We start from the raw sequence: 19198 nt of genomic DNA on the forward strand, positions 1-19198 counted from the left end.
CAGGAGAAAAACAAGCAAAAAATCTGAAACTAACCAAATTAGAAATAATACTCACCAGCCTGTGAGGTCAGCGACTGCTGTGATAACAGATGAGCACCCACAGTAGTTGGAAGTCTCAGTTTCGAGTGTGGCGACAACAATGATGGGGCAGGAAGAAGGAGATTTGACCGGGTCTGTAATAGGAAAGGCAAATCAGAAACCAAAGCACAATTTCCTGGGTTACTCACTGACGTAAGTCTTGGGGCACACACTGTCAATCAGTAAATATCGCTTCAAGAGTTCAGATTTTTCCCATAGATTTAATTTTGCTTTTCAAAATGTTATATGTATTCAGAATCACTTTGAAATCAACACCTGTACAGATGCAGAACAAATAATGACCTGATTCATTAAAAGAAAACATTTTACATGTCAAAATAATGGATACTTATTCTGGATAAAGGAAAAGTAGTTCTGGAACAAAAATTGCATACAATCATACAAAAAAAAAATCATCTTCTTATATAGAGTGGCTATACGCTGAAAAATCTTTGTGGCAAACTTCTGAAAGGTAAAATTCCCAGACACAAATACAGAAAAAAACACTTTCCCAAAATAGTGAAGTCTAAAGACAATCTACTGAATGCATGTTTATTTGCATATTAGCGTTGATGCAGTCTGCAGAGTTGCAGTATCCATGGAGAATTTTTGCATATGCTACAACAATAAAGGTCACTGTAGGTACTTCTTCTGTTCATCAAACAGCATTTGACTCCAATTAATAAAAGGTCCATTTCATGTAAACTTACATCAAAACAGTTAGGGATTATATCGAACTTTGCCGTTTTGTTCCTGACTTTTCAGTTGAAAATTAATATGACAGTGCAGATTCTTTAGCAAAAAAGCTTTAAATACATAAAAAATACAATTTTGTAAATTCACTCAAATTGTGTCAATTATGCCTTACAATGGTGCTAGCCACATTGTTAATGTGGAATTTATACAACTGTACACAAGTTGGCACAGACATGGTGGGCCGAGTATCCTGTTTTTAAATGCTCTATAAAATACCTGGCATGGTACATTAGTAGTCTATTAACTAGGCACTGGAATACAGTTATTTTCACAAGTGAATAAACATTGAACTGTACAGGATGATATCTTATTCTGCACCATGATTGTGCATAAATATATTTTGGATCACTGGAAACTAGCCTACATTCAAAACTGCAGCTGGAATTTTCTTCATTGTGATTTTCTTTTACCTCAAATGCAATCAGAAATTGCTAGGATCATCATCCATCACTATGAATAATACTTCTTTCTGTGTGTTTCAAGGCAAAACATCAACTTTCAATCAATGAAGAAAACTATTTTTGGATCTGAAAATGGACTAAATAAGATACTGTCTCGGATTTTGCTCATATGGCAGAAAGCTAAAAAAGTGAAGTTTACCAGCATTATCATTTGTCAATACCCATTTAGTGGCTTATTTGGCTTACCTCTGAAGTGGTTTATTTAGAGTTCTTGTTGAACAATATCATACTTTCAATGGTGTAAATACAGTATTTACAAAGACTACCCTATTGGTGACAAGTCAAAGATCATTTTTATCACACCGGATGAGAACTTTCTGTTCCTTCATTCACAATCCAGATTGGGTATTTTTTATTATTTGGACCTCTTGCAACATTCAAGATTGCATGTTACTTCCTAGTTCTTAGCTGATGGCAAAAATTTATAGACTGAACAATGTATTATCACTCTGACCACAGAGCTTGGCACTGGGACAATAAACAGTTCCCTCTTCTTAGTTGCAATGGATCAATTTGTATAGGAGGAAAAATGCCATCATCAAAAAAAAAGCATAAAACCAAAAGACAAGGTCTCATTTTTTTTGTCTGCTATTTAGTCAGTTTTAGGGCAAATATGAATAAAGAGGTAAATGCATAGCTGAAAGATTGGAGAAAGAGAAATTGGTTCTGATTCATCCTGCGCTGGAATTGTGGAAATAATACTGAGGAAAGAGAACACAGTTCTATGTGAAAAGGTTTCACTTGAATCAGGCCAGGAAGAGTATCCTGGAAAAACAAATAACTAAAGCTTTAAAATTATTGGTGAGGGTGGGTTCAATTGAAAGAAAGTTTAAAACAACTCAAAAAGAAACAAGAGAATAGAGGTTCAGGGTAGTTAAGAAGCAAAAACCAATCCAGGTGTAACAGGAAGGGGTAGAAAATACACACAAACAGTGCAGCAGAATTTAGAACCAAAGTAGGTAATAATGGTCAATAAATTGAAGCTTGCAGCATTTGCAATAAGATGGATGAATTAATGGCATAAATAGAAACTAAGATGACTTGGCAGCTATTACAGAAATATGGCTGCAGTGTGACGAAGACTGGGAATTCAATATTTAAAGCTATTTGACAATGCAAAAGATTGAAGAAAAAGGTGGTTGAGTAACTTCATTAATAAAGGAAGATATCAGTGCACTGCTGAGTAATGAGGTAGGTGTAATCAATCATGATGTAGAATCAGTGTTCTGGAAATAAGGAATATTAAGAGAAAGAAATCATGGGGCAGGGGTTTTCCATAAACTCCTGAAAAACAACCTCACTGAAGGAAAGGTATAAATCAGGAAATAATGGAGATGTGTAAGATGCAAGCTACAACTGTCATAGGTGATTTGAAAAAAAAACCAAGAATTGTGCCTGCTAGAATCAGAAACAAAAAGAGATAGCTGGGAAAACAAGAGGTCTGACAGCATCTGTGGAGAGAAAGCAGAGTTAATATTTCAGGTCCAGTGACCCTTCTTCAGAACAGCTGATTTGAATCTAAATATACACTGGACAAATCAAATGGACATTGGGAAAACATTGTAGAGAGCAACAAGGGCATTTTCTTAGAGCAGTATATTGCAGAAACTATCAGAAAACAGGTTATTTTAGATCTAATAATGTTTAATGAGGTGGAATTAATAAGCTATTTCATAGCTAAGGATCATCTAGGAGGTAGTGATCATAACACAGTAAAATTTCAAGTTTAGTTTGGGAGAAAACAACCTGGGTCTCAAACCCGTGTCAACTTAAATATGGGCAATTACACAGGTATGAAGAAAGAATTGTCTAAATCAGGCTGAGAACGTAGAATAAGTGGAAGTCTGGATGAGCAGTAGTAGACATTTAAGCAGCTATTTCATAATGCTCAGTAAAAGTTTATTCAAGCCAAAAAGGAAAAATCAATTAAAAAGTCAAAAATGATGGCCAAAGGTGGTCCAGGAGAGTAAAAGACATAAAAAAAGGTAAAAATTAGGATTAGACCAGAGGATCGGAAACCTTTTTAAAGGAATCAGGAACCAACGACTAAAACACCAGCGAGTTTTGAAAAGATTTGTAGCTCAGGTTGAGGTTCTGGATGTGAGTTTGCTCGCTGAGCTGGAAGGTTAGTTTTCAGACGTTTCGTCACCATTCTAGGTAACATCATCAGTGAGCCTCCGATGAAGCACTGGTGTTATGTCCCGCTTTCTATTTATCTGTTTAGGTTTCCTTGGGTTGGTGATGTCATTACCTGTTCTTTTTCTCCGGGGATGGTAGATTGATTTGGAGCCATTGTGTTTGTTGATGGAGTTCTGGTTGGAATGCCATGCTTCTAGGAATTCTCGTGCGTGTCTCTGTTTGGCTTGTCCTAGGATGGATGTGTTGTCCCAATCAAAGTGGTGTCCTTCCTCATCTGTACGTAAGGATACGAGTGATAGTGGGTCATGTCTTTTTGTGGCTAGTTGATGTTCATGTATCCTGGTGGCTAGCTTTCTGCCAGTTTGTCCAATGTAGTGTTTGTCACAGTTCTTGCAAAGTATTTTGTAGATGACGTTTGTTTTGTTTGTTGTCTGTATAGGGTATGTTAGGGTCCATATAGACAACAAACAAAACAAACGTCATCTACAGATACTTTGCAAGAACTGTGACAAACACTACATTGGACAAACTGGCAGAAAGCTAGCCACCAGGATACATGAACATCAACTAGCCACAAAACGACATGACCCACTATCACTCGTATCCTTACGTACAGATGAGGAAGGACACCACTTTGATTGGGACAACACATCCATCCTAGGACAAGCCAAACAGAGACACGCACGAGAATTCGTAGAAGCATGGCATTCCAACTGGAACTTCATCAACAAACACATTGACTTGGAGCCAAACTACCATCCTCTGAGAAAAAGAACAGGAAATGACATCACCAACCCAAGGAAACCTAAACAGATAAATAGAAAGCGGGACATAACACCAGCGCTTCGTCGGAGGCTCACTGATGATGTTACCTAGAATGGTGACGAAACGTCTGGGAACAAACCTTCCAGCTCAGTGCACCAGCTTACATCCAGAACAAAATAAAGACCCACTCTCTAGTGGACCGAGAGGAGGAGAGCGTGACTGTGTTGGAGGTGAAAGGAGGACGTCGGGTTGGCTGTGCATCCTTGCAACCGGTGGATCTTAATGCTGGCTTCGGCCTAACGCTGGTTCAGGGAAGCAGCCAACCTGCAATGATGGCTATGGCAAGTGCTCGTGCCCCAGGTCAGGGGGTCCGGAACACCATCTGTGTTTCCATGATGAATGTGCACCTGTGGACCGCACCTTCTTCGTGAAGAGGGTCCTGTTGGACTGTTGTGGGATCGCTGCTGCGGACATTTACTACCTGCAGGATTTCCCCGGAGGAGGTTTTTACGATGTAACCTTCAGGAGTGCCAAGCTTTGCGAGCGCTTCCTGGATGTTTTCAAGGAGAAAGGAGGTGAGGGCCCCCTCTCTGTATTGACTGCTGTCCCGCTGTTCGTGATGCCAGCGCAGAGGAGTCGTATGGTGACTGTACACATGTACAACCCACACGTGCCAGCAGTTGATGTCCTGACCTTCCTTGGAAGGTACGTGAAGGTGGAAGGGGACCTAACCGACATCATGGACCCCTTTGGCATCTGGACCAGTAAGAGGCAGGTCAAGGTGATGCTGAGGATGAGCGCGGACAGAAACATTGTACACCCACCGTCCAGCTTCGCGATCGACGGGAGCAAGGGCTACCTGACCTACGCAGGGCAACGTAAAGTCTGCCATGCCCGTGGTAGGTCAGGTCACGTGGCAGCCGACTGCAAAGCCACCGTCTGCAGGAACTGCAGGGAGGAGGGACACCTTGCAAAGGATTGCCCACAAGAAAAAAGCTGCAACCTTTGCGGGGAAGCGGGCCACCTCAATAGGGCATGCCCGCGGCGGAGGACCACCTACGCCCAGGTCGCCGGCAGGGGCAATGCAGGGCCAGCCCCCCCCGGAGGAGAGGAAGGCACCAGGGCCCTGCAAGGACCCCGCTAATATGCAGGAGGGCCAGGTCGTGCAGGAGGGCCCAGCCCCATGGGATGGGACCGAGGCCAGCAAAGCGCACCTCCAGGCTCCGCTCCCCCCACCGACAACCCAGAGTCGATGGAGGCGGCGACAGGCGACCTAGGACAGTGGACTACGATCCGGAAAGTGAGGAGGAAGGCGCGCTGGCGGGCCCAGGCACCGCAACCATCAGGCGGGAAGAGGCAGCTACAGGGGAGCTATAAGAGCTCCTCTGACGAGGGAGATTCGGAGGGGGCCCACCCAAAGCAGAAGCTAAAGATCTCAAGGGACAAGGAAAGCAGCACCCTGCTTCCAGATGACAGGAGGCATCATGAGGCTCCCTCCGACACCCAGTCATGTGCCGCTGGGGCCCTGGAGGGACCCCCGGAACTTCCAGGCGGGAAGGAGGAAACAGCGCGTCCCCAGCCTGACCCAGAGCCAGAGTCTTCTGCCTCCATACCCCCGATGGGGGGATGCCACCCGGAAGGCAGCATGGACGGTTTCCTGAGCCCGGAGAGCGTCCAGCAGTTAGCCCAGGCAATGGGCATGAAGGGACAGATGGAGGGGCTGGACCTTGGACTTGGGGAGGGTACTGCAGTCACTGCCCACAATGGGGGTACGAGTTGCGAGCATTAACGTGCACAGCGTCAAGTCCACCGCAAGATGTGTGTCCACGTTGGTCTACCTGACCACCTTCAAGGCGGACCTCCTGTTTCTGCAGGAGTGCGGGATACCGCACCTCAGCAGGTGCGGGAAATGGTCCAGCGCCTGGACCTGTGGGCCTTCAATCTGGTTGGGGGGTAACGACTGTCGCTCCTCGGGCCTGGCTATTCTGCTGCGGGGGTGCAACTTCACCATCTCTCAAGTTCAGGAGGTGGTGGGGGGGGCGCCTCCTAGTGGCTGACGTCACCTACAGGAACGCTCCCCTGAGACTGATCAACGTGTACGCCCCAGCGGTACGGAGTGAGTGGTTGGCCATCCTGCAGCGGTTTCCACCCCTGCTGCCTACGTCCAGGCCGGTCATCCTAGGCAGAGACATCAACTGCATCATTGATGCAGATGGAAGATCCGGCATGGGGACAGCGGGTGCGGGGAGTCAACTGGACGTCACGTCCAGATTCCTGATGGGCACGGTGAAGGATGCCAAGCTGCTCGACGTCTTCAGCACCCCTGCAGATGGAGCGCAGCGGAGGTACACCTGGTCGCGGCCAGACGGATCTATTCGCTCAAGGGTAGACTTCCTGTTTGTGTCATGGACATTCTCGGTCAGGTCCACCGGCGTCGAGCCGGTGTTCTTCTTTGACCACTGCCTCCTGCTGGCTGACTGTCACTTACAGGACGACCAGCAGGCCGGCAAGGGGACGTGGAAGCTCAACACGACTCTGTTGAGCACAGAGAATGTCGAGGAGCTTAAGAGGGGGTACGCCGGTTGGTGAACCGTGAAACCCCTCTTTGAGTTTCCGGGCAACTGGTGGGAGACGGTGAAGAACAACAAGAGGTCCTTTGTCCTCAAGGGTGTTCGGAAGGCAAGAGAGGGGCAGGGAAAGCCATCGCACTCCAGAAAAGGGTGCAGAACCTGCTCCTTCTGCAGTTGATGGGGGTCGATGTCACGGAGGACCTCCGCGAGGTGAGGGGCCAGCAAGCCTCGCTCTTCGCCGCGGAGGCCTCCAGGATAATCTTCCGGTCCAGGGTCTGCTCCGTGGAGCAGGACAAGATGTGCTCGCGTTTTTTTCTTTCAGAAGGTGCACAAAGAGAGCTCTGTGCTTAGACGGCTGAAGGAGGACGACGGCTCGGTGACATCGTCTCGGCCCGACATTTTGAGGATCAGCAGATCCTTCTATGCTGGACTGTACGACGCGAAGCCCATGGACAGCACGGCCTCCGAGTCGTTCCTGTCGTCTATCATGGAGGTCTTAGACGATGGCACGAGGGAGTGGCTGGACTGGCCGATATCCCTGGACGAGCTAACCAGAGCCCTCAAGTCCTTGGAGAGGAATAAGACTCCTGGGAGCGACGGCTTACCAGTCGATCTGAATTCCGCTCTGTGGAACCTGGTCGGCAAGGACCTGCTGGAGGTGTACGATAGTGCGCTTCGGGCAGGGGAAATGTGCAAGTCCATGAGGAAGGGCATCGTCAGCCTCATTCACAAGAGGAAGGGGGAGAGGGAAGAAATTCAGAATTGGCGTCCCATTTCACTATTGAACGTGGACTACAAAATCCTGGCCAAGGTCATAGCCAACCGGGTCAGGTCTGTCCTGGAGTCGGTGATTCACCCTGACCAAACCTGTGCTGTGCCGGGCAGGAAGATTGCTGAGAGCCTCGAGCTCATCAGGGATACGATCGCCTACGTGCAGGACAGGCAGGTGGACACCTGCCTCGTCAGCCTGGACCAGGATTAAGGCCTTCGACAGGGTCTCTCGTGCTTACATGAGGGACGTCCTCTCCAAATTGGGGTTCGGGGAGGGCATCCGCAATTGGATCCGGCTGCTCTACACCAACATCGTTAGCGCAGTCTCGATCAACGAGTGAGAATCGGACAGTTTCCCCGTCAGATCTGGAGTCAGGTAGGGCTGCCCGCTCTCTCCTGCCTTGTTCGTGTGCGGTGTGGAGCCCTTCGCCGCATCCATCAGGAAGGACGTGAGCCTGATGGGCGTGACTATCCCAGGCAGCGGAGGCCTTCAGGTCAAGACCTCCCTGTACATGGACAACGTCGCCGTCTTCTGCACCGATCGTCAGTCGGTGAGTAGGCTGTTGGACATCTGCGGCCAGTTTGAACTGGCCTTGGGTGCCAAAGTCAATAGGGGTAAGAGCGAGGCCATGTTCTTCAGGAACTGGCACGACCGCTCCTTCATCCCCTTCACCGTCAGGACAGACTACCTGAAGGTGCTGGGTGTTTGGTTCGGTGGAGCTGGGATGTGCACTAAGGCTTGGGAGGAGCGTATCACCAAATTGAAGCAGAAGCTGGGCAGGTGGATGCTCCTGTCCCTCTCCATCGCGGGTAAGAACCTGGTTGTCAGGTGCGAGGGACTTTCGGTACTGTTGTATGTGGCGCAGGCCTGGCCTATTCCCTGGACCTGCGCCGCTGAGGTCACCTGGGCCATCTTCCACTTCATTTGGAGGTCGAGGATGGACCGGGTCCGCAGGGACACCATGTACAAAGACTTGGAAAATGGGGGAAAGGGCGTACCGAACGCCACCCTCGCCCTGACGGCTACCTTTGTGTGCGGCTGCATCAAGCTGTGCGTAGATCCTCAGTATGCAAACACCAAGTGTCACTAGTTACCGAGTTTCTACCTGTCCCCTGTGTTGCGAAGGATGGGCCTGGCCTCGTTGCCGCAGAACGCTCCGAGTAGTTGGACCGTCCCGTACCACCTGTCCTTCGTGGAGAAATTTTTGAAGGGAAACACCTTTGACCACAAGGCCGTCAGGCAGTGGTCAGCACGTAGTATCCTCGAGACCCTTCGGGAAAAGGAGAGGGTGGATCCTGTCGTGTGGTTCCCCACGCAGACTGCCAAAGTCGTTTGGCAGAATGTCTCATCGCCAGAACTTTCAAACAAGCACAAGGACATTGCTTGGCTGGCGGTGAGAGGGGCTCTGCCAGTGAGATCCTTTATGCATGGTCAGAATCTCTGCGCCACCGCACGCTGCCCTCGAGGCGGCTGAGCGGGGGACGAGACTGTCGATCATCTCCTTCTGGAGTGTGCCTATGCGCAGGAGGTCTGGAGGGGGATGCAGTGGTATTTGTCGAGGTTCGTCCCGAGCAGCTCTGTGACGCGGGACTCTGTGCTCTACGGGCTGTTTCCCGGGACGCGCACTGAGACCAACATCAACTGTGCCTGGAGGACCATCAATGCGGTGAAAGATGCTCTTTGGTCTGCCCGCAACTTGCTGGTCTGCCAGCTGAAAGAACTGACACCGACCGAGTGTTGCAGACTGGCACACTCCAAGGTCCAGGACTACGTGCTGAGGGACGCGCTAATGCTTGGGGCAGCTGCCACCAAGGTGCGGTGGGGAAGGACCACCGTATGAAACCCCTCATCCAGAATAGAAAAAAAGGCCCTATCTGGTAACTGGGCCCAGCTGGCGCCTTCCCCAACTGGTCAGGGGGCCAACTGGGACTGTGCGGGGTGACGACTGCCGGGGTATTTTCTTTGCTTTGTTTTTTTTTCTTCTTTTGTTTTTTTTTCCTTTAGTTGGTGTACGTACCCCCTGGGTAACCCGGAGCGGCTTGCATGACTGGGTAGGTGTATAAATATGTTTTATTTTTTGTACATCTTATGAATAAAGTATATTTTTTCAAATAAAAGAAAGTGACGAAACGTCTGAAAACTAACCTTCCAGCTCAGCAAGCAAACTCACATCCAGAACTAAAACACCAATTAAAAAGGGAGAAAATTGATTATTGAAAGCAAATTGGTAGGAGTGCTTCTTTGGGTATATAAAAAGAAAGAGAATAACTGATGTAAGTGTGGGAGCCTTGGATGATACAACTGAGAAATTAAAAACAGCGAACAGAGAAATTGCAGATAATATAATCCAATATTTTGTAACAGACTTCATGGTGGAAGACACTAAACATCCCAAAGATATCAGATGAGCAAGGTGTTAATGGGAGGAAAGACTCTAACAGTCTCTATCACAAAGCACTAAGTATTTGACAAACTAATTGGTCTAAAGACAGACAAATTGCTAAGAACTGTTGGCCTGCATCCCAGTGTTTAAAGGAAGCGGCTGCAGAGCCAGTGCAGGCATTAATTGAAATATTCCAAAAATTCATTCGATTCTGGTAGGGTTCCAGCTGATTTGAAAACCGTTAATGTGAAGCCACTGTTCAAGAAGGCAGAAAGAGAGAGAAAGCATAGACAAAACCATCTTGATTCAGATTGTTTGCATTAGGCTTTTGTAAATTTCATGTTATTTCTTCCTTAATACTGGATACTAGCATTTTTCCAACAACAGATTTAGGGTAATTGGCCAATTTACAAAAGCCTAATGCAAACATTCTGAATCAAATGACTTTGTCAAAGGGAAGTCATGCTTGACAAGTTTGCTAGAGTTCATTGAGAATATTACAAACAGAGTCGATAAATGGGTACTGGTAGTTGTAGTGTATTTGGATTTCCAGAAGGCATTCAACAGGATGCCATTTAAAAGATTATTGCATAAGATAGCAGTTCAGGATATTGGGGTTAATGCCTTAGCATTGTCTGAAGATTGGCTAACACACAGCAGAGACAGAAAGCTGGAATGTGTATTTTTCAACTTGAAAAGATGTAACTAGTAAATGCCACAATGATCAGCACACAGGCTTCAATTATTTACAATCTATTACAATGGTTTAGAGGAGGGGTATACTGTAATGTATCCAAATAGGCACATGATATAGTTCATAGATAGAACATAGGAGGAATACGTATGGAGGCATGTTGTGATGAGGAAATAAGGAATCTGCAAGGAGATTTTAAAAAACGGAGAGAGTGACCAAACACTTGATAGATGCATTTAAAGTAGCTAAATGTTTGGTTGTGCAAGAATCAGGGGGAGGCAATTCTTTAAATACAGAAAGGCTCCCAAAATAAAAACAAAAACAGCTGCACACAAGGATCTGGATGTCCTTTAGGGTAGGAAATCCACCTATCTTACTTGGTGACACCATATCCACAGCAAAGTGGTTAACTCTTAACTGCTCCCTGCAAGGCCCAGCATATTTGTGAGTTGCATCAAACCATGAAAAGGAATGAAAGAAAAATGAAATCAGACAGGCCAAATGGTATCAAGTAAGGCACTGGAATGACAATGGCAAAGACAGTCATATTGTCCCTGCAAAGGCAGTCTTCCCAACATCTAGAGGTTAGTGCCAAAATTGGGAGAGCTAATTCATAGACTGGTCAAAAAAAGCCTGACTATTACTGCCTCTGGGTATGGCCTGTCAAAAACAACAGGACAGGTTCAACAGATGTGACAGCACAATGGTATATCGTCAAGAGGGAACTTCCCTTGGAGTCTTTAGCATTGACTCTGGATGGCATGGAGTCTCATGCATCAAGTCAAACGTGGGCAAGGAAGCCTTATCACACACTATTCTCCCTTTGTTATAGAATTCGTGCTCCACAATATTGAATAGCCCATTTAAGTAGTACAGAAATCTGCCACCAGAAGTGTCTCAGCAGCACCAGTGCTAACCGAGTTAGTTGGACCCTAAAGGATCTCACTGTTAAACTGGGTCGCAGAAGGGAGCGAAGGAACCAACAAAATTGAAAAATATACTTGACCCCATCCTCATTGATCTGCCAGCATGCATTTGTCCATGACGACAGTGGTAAGAGTGACCCCACAGTTCTGCGGAGACAAAGTCCCAGCTTCAGATTTGTGAATTTCCCCCATTGTGTGGCACTATCACCATGCTAAATGAGATACACTTTGAATAGATCTAGCAATTCGGGGTAGCCATGAGATGCTGTGGGTCATCAGCAGCAGCCCAAGTCGAACACAATCTATAACCTCATGCCCCAACATTCTATTACCATTCAGCTGGTGATCAACCCTCGTTCAATGAAAAGTACAAGAAGACAAGACCAGCACCAGGTGTACCTAAAAGTGAGGAGGCCACCGAGTGTGAAGTCACAAAACAAGAATGCTTCTGTGCCGAACAGCAACAGCAGCAAGGAACAGGGAGGGTTAAGCAATTCCACAACCAATGATCAGATCTAAGCTTTGCACTCTATTGCATCTCATCATGAATGGAGGCGGCCAGTGAAACAATTCACTGGAAAGCTCATGTGGTGCAGTGGTAGTGTGTCCCTATTTTTATTCAAACAGGTCTGGGTTTAAATCCTACTTGATCCGGAGGCGAGTAATAATGTCTGCGAACAGGCTGATTAAAGAACAAAAAAAATACAAACAAGTCACTGGAGGAGAAGGTTTCACCTCACAAACAACCCCATCATCAATAATAGGTTGAAGTATTTGCAACAACAGTCAGCTAGCCAAAAGTGCTGAGTAAATGATCCGTCTTGGCTTCCTCTAGAGGGCTGCAGCATAACAGATGCCAGCTTTCAGCTAATTCAATTCACTCCAAGTGATATCAAGAAACAACTGGAAGCACTGCAAAGGCAATGGACCCTGATAACGTTTTGGCAGGAGTACTTGTGCTCTGGAACCTGATGTTTCTCAGTCAGGGTGCTTCCAGAGTTACAACACTGACATCTACCCAAGAATGTGGAAATTTGAGATAACGGTGTGAAGCTGGATAAACACCGCAGGCCAAGCAGCATCAGAGCAGCAGGACAGTTTGATGTTTCAGGTCAAGACCCTTCTTCAGAAATGGGGGAGGGGAAGGGGATTCTGGAATAAATAAGGAGACAGGGGAGGCGGATAGAAGACGGATAAAGGAGAAGATAAGGTGAGAGGAGACAGGCAGGTCGTAAAGGCGGGGTTAGAGACAGTGAAGGTGAATGTGGGTGGGGAGTTAGGGAGGGGATAGGTCGGTCCAGGGAGGACGGACAGGTCAAGGAGGCAGGACGAGGTTAGTGGGTAGGAGATGGGGGTGGGGCTTGAGGTGGGTGGAGGGGATAGGGAGGCAGGGACTAGCTCGGCTGGTTTTGGGATGTGGTCGGGGGAGGGGAGATTTTGAAGCCTGTGAAGTCCACAATGATACCCGTGGGCTACAGCGTTCCCAAGCGAAATATGAGATGCTGACCCTGCATATTTCGGGTGACGTCATCGTGGCAATGCAGGAGGCCCAGGATGGACATGTTGCACGAAGAGTTGGAGGTTAGGGGGGTGGGGGCGGGGAGGAGAGTTGAAATGTTTCGCGACTGGGAGGTGTAGTTGTTTGTTGCGAATTGAGCGTAGGTGTTCCGCAAAACGGTCCCTAAGCCTCCTAAGAGAAGTTGTTGCAAGTGACGATGAGTTCGGATAAGCAGATGAGGGTGTCAGTGGAGGGGGACTGGTCAGGCCTGCAGGACAGGAAGAAGCGGAGGGTCTTCAGGCCATCTGCATGGGGAATGCAGGTGTATAGGGACTGGGTGTCCATAGCAAAAATGAGGTGTTGGGGACCAGGGGATTCGAAGTTTGCTCAGGTTTGTTCTATAAAGAAAAAATAGGACCTATTCAATTTGACCAATTACTGCCCAATTGATCAACTCTCAATCATCAAAGGTATCATCCACAGAACTATGAAAAGGCATATACTCAGCATTACCCCGCTCACTGATGCTCAGTTTGGGTACCACCAGGGCCACTCAACTCCTGACCTCATTACAGCCTTGGCTCAAATATGGACAGCAGAGCTAATCTCTCTCAAGGCTGCAGTGGACCAAATGTGTCATTATGCAGACTGAGCAAAACTTGAATCATTATAAATCAAGAGGACAATTCTCTGAGTCATACATGGCACAAAGGAAGATGGATGCAGTAGTTGGTCAGTCATATCAGCTCCAGGAAATCTTTGCAGGACTTTCTCAGGGTAGTCCAAACCACCTTTAGGTGCTTCATCAATTACTTTCCATCCATCATAAGGTCAAAATAGGGATGTTTGCTGATGATTACGCAATGCATGACTGCTCAGGACTGTTGCGAGATCTGGACAAAAAATCCAGGTTTGGGAATAACATGTGCCAAATTATATTTACACCACACAATTGGCAGGCAATGAGCACTTCCAGTACAAGAGAATCTAACAACTCACCAGGACCTGATCTAACATAACCCAGCATGTTGTGTGAAGTATGGGAGGAAATTACAAGGCCCCTTGCAGGAGTATTTGCATCAGCTAAAACTACGGACTGATGACTGGACAGTGGCTAATGTTGTACCTTTGTTTAAGAAAGGTTGTAAGGAGAAACCAGGGAACTACAGACCTGAGAGTCTGACTTTGCTTGTGGGTAAGTTGTTGGAGGTGATTATAAAAGATACGACTTATGGACATTTAGAGAGGCAAAAATTGACTAGAGATCGTCAGCATGACTTTGTGTGAGGAAAATGGTGTCTCACAAACTTGATTGAGTTTTTTGAGCAAGTTAGCAAAAAGATTGATATTGGCAGAGCAATAGACGTTGTTTGTTTAGATTTTAGTAAAGTCTTCGACAAGGTTCCACATGGTAGACCAATTACTAAAGTTAGGTCACATAGGATTCAGGGAGAGCTTGCTAATCAGATACATAATTGGGTTAACGGCCGGAGACAGAGTAATAGTGGAGGAGTGCTTTTTGGACTGGCGGCCTGTGACTAGTTATGTTCCACAGGGAGTGGTTCTGTGTGCTCTTTTGTTTATCATTTATATAAATGATTTGGATGAGAATATAGAAGGTATGGTTGATAAGTTTGCAGATGCACCAAAATTGTTGAAGAAGTTTTTCTAAGATTACAGAGGGATCTTGATCAAATGGGTCAATGGGCTGAAAAATGGCAAATGAAGTTCAATCTGGACAATGTGAGGTACTGCATTTTGGTACAATAACCAGGGGTAGGGCTTATACAATTAATAGTGGGGCTTTTGGTAGTGTTGTAGAACAGATGGACCTAGGGGTGTAAATACATAATTCTTTAAAGTTTGCTTCACATATAGACAGGATGGTTTAAAAAGGCATTTGGCATGCTTGCCTTCACGGCTCAGTCCTTCGAGCATGGGAATTCAGCAATCATGTTGAGGGTCTACGGGGCATTGATGACGTATTTTCTGGAGTACCATGTTCAGTTCTGGTCACCCAGTTATAGGAAAGATATTATCAAGCTGGAAAGTATTCAGAAGAGATTTATCAGGATGTTTCTGAGAATGGGTTATAAGAAAAGGCCGGATTGGCAGGGACTTTTTTCATTGGAGCTTAGAAGGTTGAGAGGTGACCTGATAGAAGTGTATAAAATAATGAGAGGTATAGACAGAGTTGATGGTAGTTGTCTTTTCCCCAAGATGGGGAATTTCAAGACTAGGAGACGTATTTTTAAGGTGTGAGGAGAGAGATTTTAAGAAGATATAAGGTACATTTTTCTTTTACACAGAGGGTGGTTTATGTGTGGAGTGAACTTCCTGATGAAGTGGTCGATGCAGGTACATTACAACGTTTAAAAGACATTTGGATGAATATCTGAACAGGAAAGGTTTGTAGGGTACTGCAACAGGAGCAGGCAGGTGAGACTGGTTTAGTTTGGAATTATGCTTGGCATGGACTGGTTGGGCTGTTTCCATGCTGTATGACTCTACGACTACGACTATGACACTGCCACCTGACAGAGAATGACATTAACATTGATGAATCCTCATTATCAACATCTCAGGGGTTACCACTGACAGAAACTGAACTGGACCAGCTGTATAAATAACTACTGTGCGGCTACAAGAGCAGGTCAGGAGCTCGGAATCCTGCAGTGAGTAACTCACCGCTTGACCCTCTAAGGCATGTTCACCATCTACAAGACATTAGTCATGTGTGACGGAATATTGCCCACTTGCCTGGATGGGTGCAGCTCCAACAACATTCAGGAAGTGTGACACCATACAGGGCAAAGCAGTCTACTTAACTGGCATCACCTCCATATTTATTCCCTTTACCACCGATGCTCAGCAATATATATGTCATCTGCAAGATGCACTGCAGAAATTCACCATGCCCCCGTTGACACCCCTTTCTAAACTCATGATCACTGCCATCTAGAAGGTTAATGCAGCAGACATACGGGAACACCATCACATGCAAGTCCCCTCCAAATCACACACCATTCTGACTTTGAAATATTTTGCTGTTCCTTCAGCTTCGCTGGGTTTAAAACATGCAACTCTCTCCTGAACAGCGCTTGTAGTCTACCTACACCGAATGGACACCAACAGTTGAAGGTTGCAGCTAAACATCACCACCTCAACGGCAGATAGGATTCAGAAATAAATGCTGGGTTAGCATCCCATAAATGAGTAAACAAAAATGTATCCTTCTATCTGAAACATTAAACATTAGCATGCAGGTGCAGCAAGTAATTAAGGCGGCAAATGGAATTTTGGCTTTCATTGCTGGCAGGTTTGAGTTTAAAAATAGGGATGCTTGTTACAACTTTACAGGGTGAATGCGAGGCTGCACTTAAGATATTGCGTGCACTTTTGGCATCTGTGAAAGGATATACTGGCATTTGAGGCAGTTCAGAAGAGACTCATTAGGCTGATTCCTGGGATGAAGGGGTTAATTTATTAAGAGCAGATAAACAGGTTAGGCTTTCATTAATTGAAATTGAGAAGAATGAAAGATGAACTCGTTGATGTATACATGGATCTGAGAAGGCTTGACAGGTTAAGATAAAGAGTTCACATGTTGGGTAATCTCAAACTACAGGGACATAGTTACAGAATAAAGGGACACTAATTTAAACCTGGGATGCAAGGAAATTTCTTCAACTACAGAGTAATAAAAGTCTGGAATTCTACACCGCAGAGAGCTATGGATGCCATATCACTGAAAGTATTTAAAAGTGAGAGATATATTTATGCAATATCTGGATGTCAAGAATGTACAAGATTCGAATAAGTATAAAAAGGGAAGCTTATGGTAGATATTGATGGCTTGGAAACAGTACAAACCCCGGAGGAATACTGAAAGTGCAGAGGGCTATGTAAAAAAATTAGGAGAGCGTAAAGGTGTCATGAAAAAATAAAGAAATGTCCAAAGACATTTTATATCACCAGAAAGAGAATAACCAGGGAAAGTGTGGGGCTCATTAGGGTCGAAAGTGGCAATCTATTTGTGGAGACAGAAGACGTAGATGAGGTTTTACCATCTTATCCATTAGGTTGTTGATCATTTCTTGATTAGAAGAAAGAAGCAATTATTTGATAGGTGTAACTATAAAAGTACTGAAGCACAAGTAATTAGATCAAATATTGTGCATTTTGTGGATTTGTGTCACTCCAGATGGTGTAATACCATATTGCATCATCACAATTGCATTAAAAATAGATCTATCATATAAAAATGTCAAGAAGGCACTTGACAATTTTCATTTTGATTCTTGTAAAAATATTTCAAATTTCAAAAAAGTGAATACACAAAGATATTAACAGAATGAAGCTTTGCTTCAAGTTACAAATGTTAATAAATTAAACATCCTCTACTAAACATGCAGGTTTATGTTATGTAAGCTTTTCTTGGCACAGATTAAAGAAAATGAAGCAATCATCGTTTTCAAAATATATCAAGAGAAAAAAATTGCATAACTGATCTCGTAGATAATTCTTTGGCTGTTTAATAAAGGTACCTAGTATGTAGACATTTTTTAAAGTTTGTTCATATCACTGTCATAAAATAAGCCGCAAATTAACACAACTACTTTCAATACAGGTCCTGGTTTGTGCAATATGATAGATGTAAATTGCCTGTGTTAGGCAAAAGGAACAAACGTTCAAAAAGAACAGATGCCAGCTTCTACACAGGATGCTTTGCATTTCTTATTTATATAATGCAAATGATGTAAATGACACGGATTTCAAGAAATGTGAAATTTCCATACTGGAACAATTAAGTTTGAAGTTTGGCAGAAAAAATTAAGATTACTACCTTTTTAAAAAAAGATCATGCCTATGGCTCATCAGATCAACCCCAAACCTTTGACCTTCAAGAGCAGATACTGATTTGCATAAACTTGCAAGTCAAATTTTCTGTCATTCTTTACCTGTTATCAGAGCACAGTCTTCTACTATTAGTCTTCTTACAATTGACATTCATTGCCTCTAGGCACTACCCTTCTCGTTTCATTCAAATCATCCTTTGAATTATCCTTAATAAACTTATACACACAACTCACGTAGGTCCATTGTGGAAAAAAAACTTAGTGAAATATGTAAGAACAAGCTGTATATTGATCCTTCAATATCAATCAAATTTCATCATACTATTGAAATTCCAATGTCATCCATTATAATTTAATCACCCAAAAAGATTTAATTTCCACATATATTAATCTCATTAATATATGCTTGTAGTAACACTGAAACATATTTTATGAAGAAAATGAATCTCACACTATATTGTTTTCTTGCAATTCATACCATGTAGGAAGCATCAGAACTGATTCTATGACTTAGTGAGAGATATCTGATTGACTTTGAGAGGTGGCTAATGATGGTTAAATCCTTGATGGTTAAGCCCTGACCTTGAACCTACAGAATTCATTGCAAGGCTGGTACACTGTCAACTAATATCAATTGAGTTCAACATACCATAGCTGCACCAGTAAGAATCACTTAAGCACAATAAGTCATCTTGTCCACCTCCTCAAGAAGGAATATTTTGGTGGCATCAAAACTGGCAGATTATGGCATTCTACTTATTATTTATAATTTGATCCATGGCCATTCAGTGGCATTCTGGTCTTGTCCAACCTCATCTGTTTTTATCTATTGCTTAAGATTCCCAATTCTTACAGTGGGCAAATTGTTGCTAAATTTTCCTCAATTATTTACACCACGATCATCCATGAATGCTGCTCACGTTGGATTTTCTGTACTTTTTGCCGTTACATTTCTAGGTATTTTCTAACCAACCTAATCAGACATGTTACAGCCCACATCTGGGGCAGGTGGGACTTGAATGTGAACCACTGGCCCAGGCACAAAGACATACCAGTGAGCTGCAAGGGCCCTCAATTATATGATGTGTGCTTTGGCTGCAATGGTCCTGCACTGAATCAGAGTTTTGGTTTAGGACTGCTTCTTCAGCTTGAGATGTCAATCCTCCACCTCCTGCTGTTCTCAATTTGATTTCCAATCTTTTCTATGATGCACTTCTAGGACCTGGATCTAAAACCATGTCCTCCTGGGCCAAATGTCATTTCTTTGTTGCATTCAGGCCTTACTGCAACTTCCACT

The 19198-nt window shown here is 44.8% G+C and overlaps 1 protein-coding gene across 3 annotated transcripts in view; it reads right to left on the reverse strand.

The window, feature by feature from the left end:
- Positions 1–19198, reverse strand: part of ahi1 (Abelson helper integration site 1) — a 249179-nt gene that overhangs the window by 73002 nt on the left and 156979 nt on the right. For all 3 annotated transcript variants that reach the window (XM_048531564.2, XM_048531565.2, XM_048531563.2), the window contains one exon: positions 56–173. In XM_048531564.2, the coding sequence (XP_048387521.1) occupies positions 56–173 (118 nt within the window). The remainder of the gene's footprint in view (positions 1–55; positions 174–19198) is intronic.

Source organism: Stegostoma tigrinum, chromosome 4 (genome assembly GCF_030684315.1).
Source record: "Stegostoma tigrinum isolate sSteTig4 chromosome 4, sSteTig4.hap1, whole genome shotgun sequence".
NCBI lineage: Eukaryota > Metazoa > Chordata > Chondrichthyes > Orectolobiformes > Stegostomatidae > Stegostoma > Stegostoma tigrinum.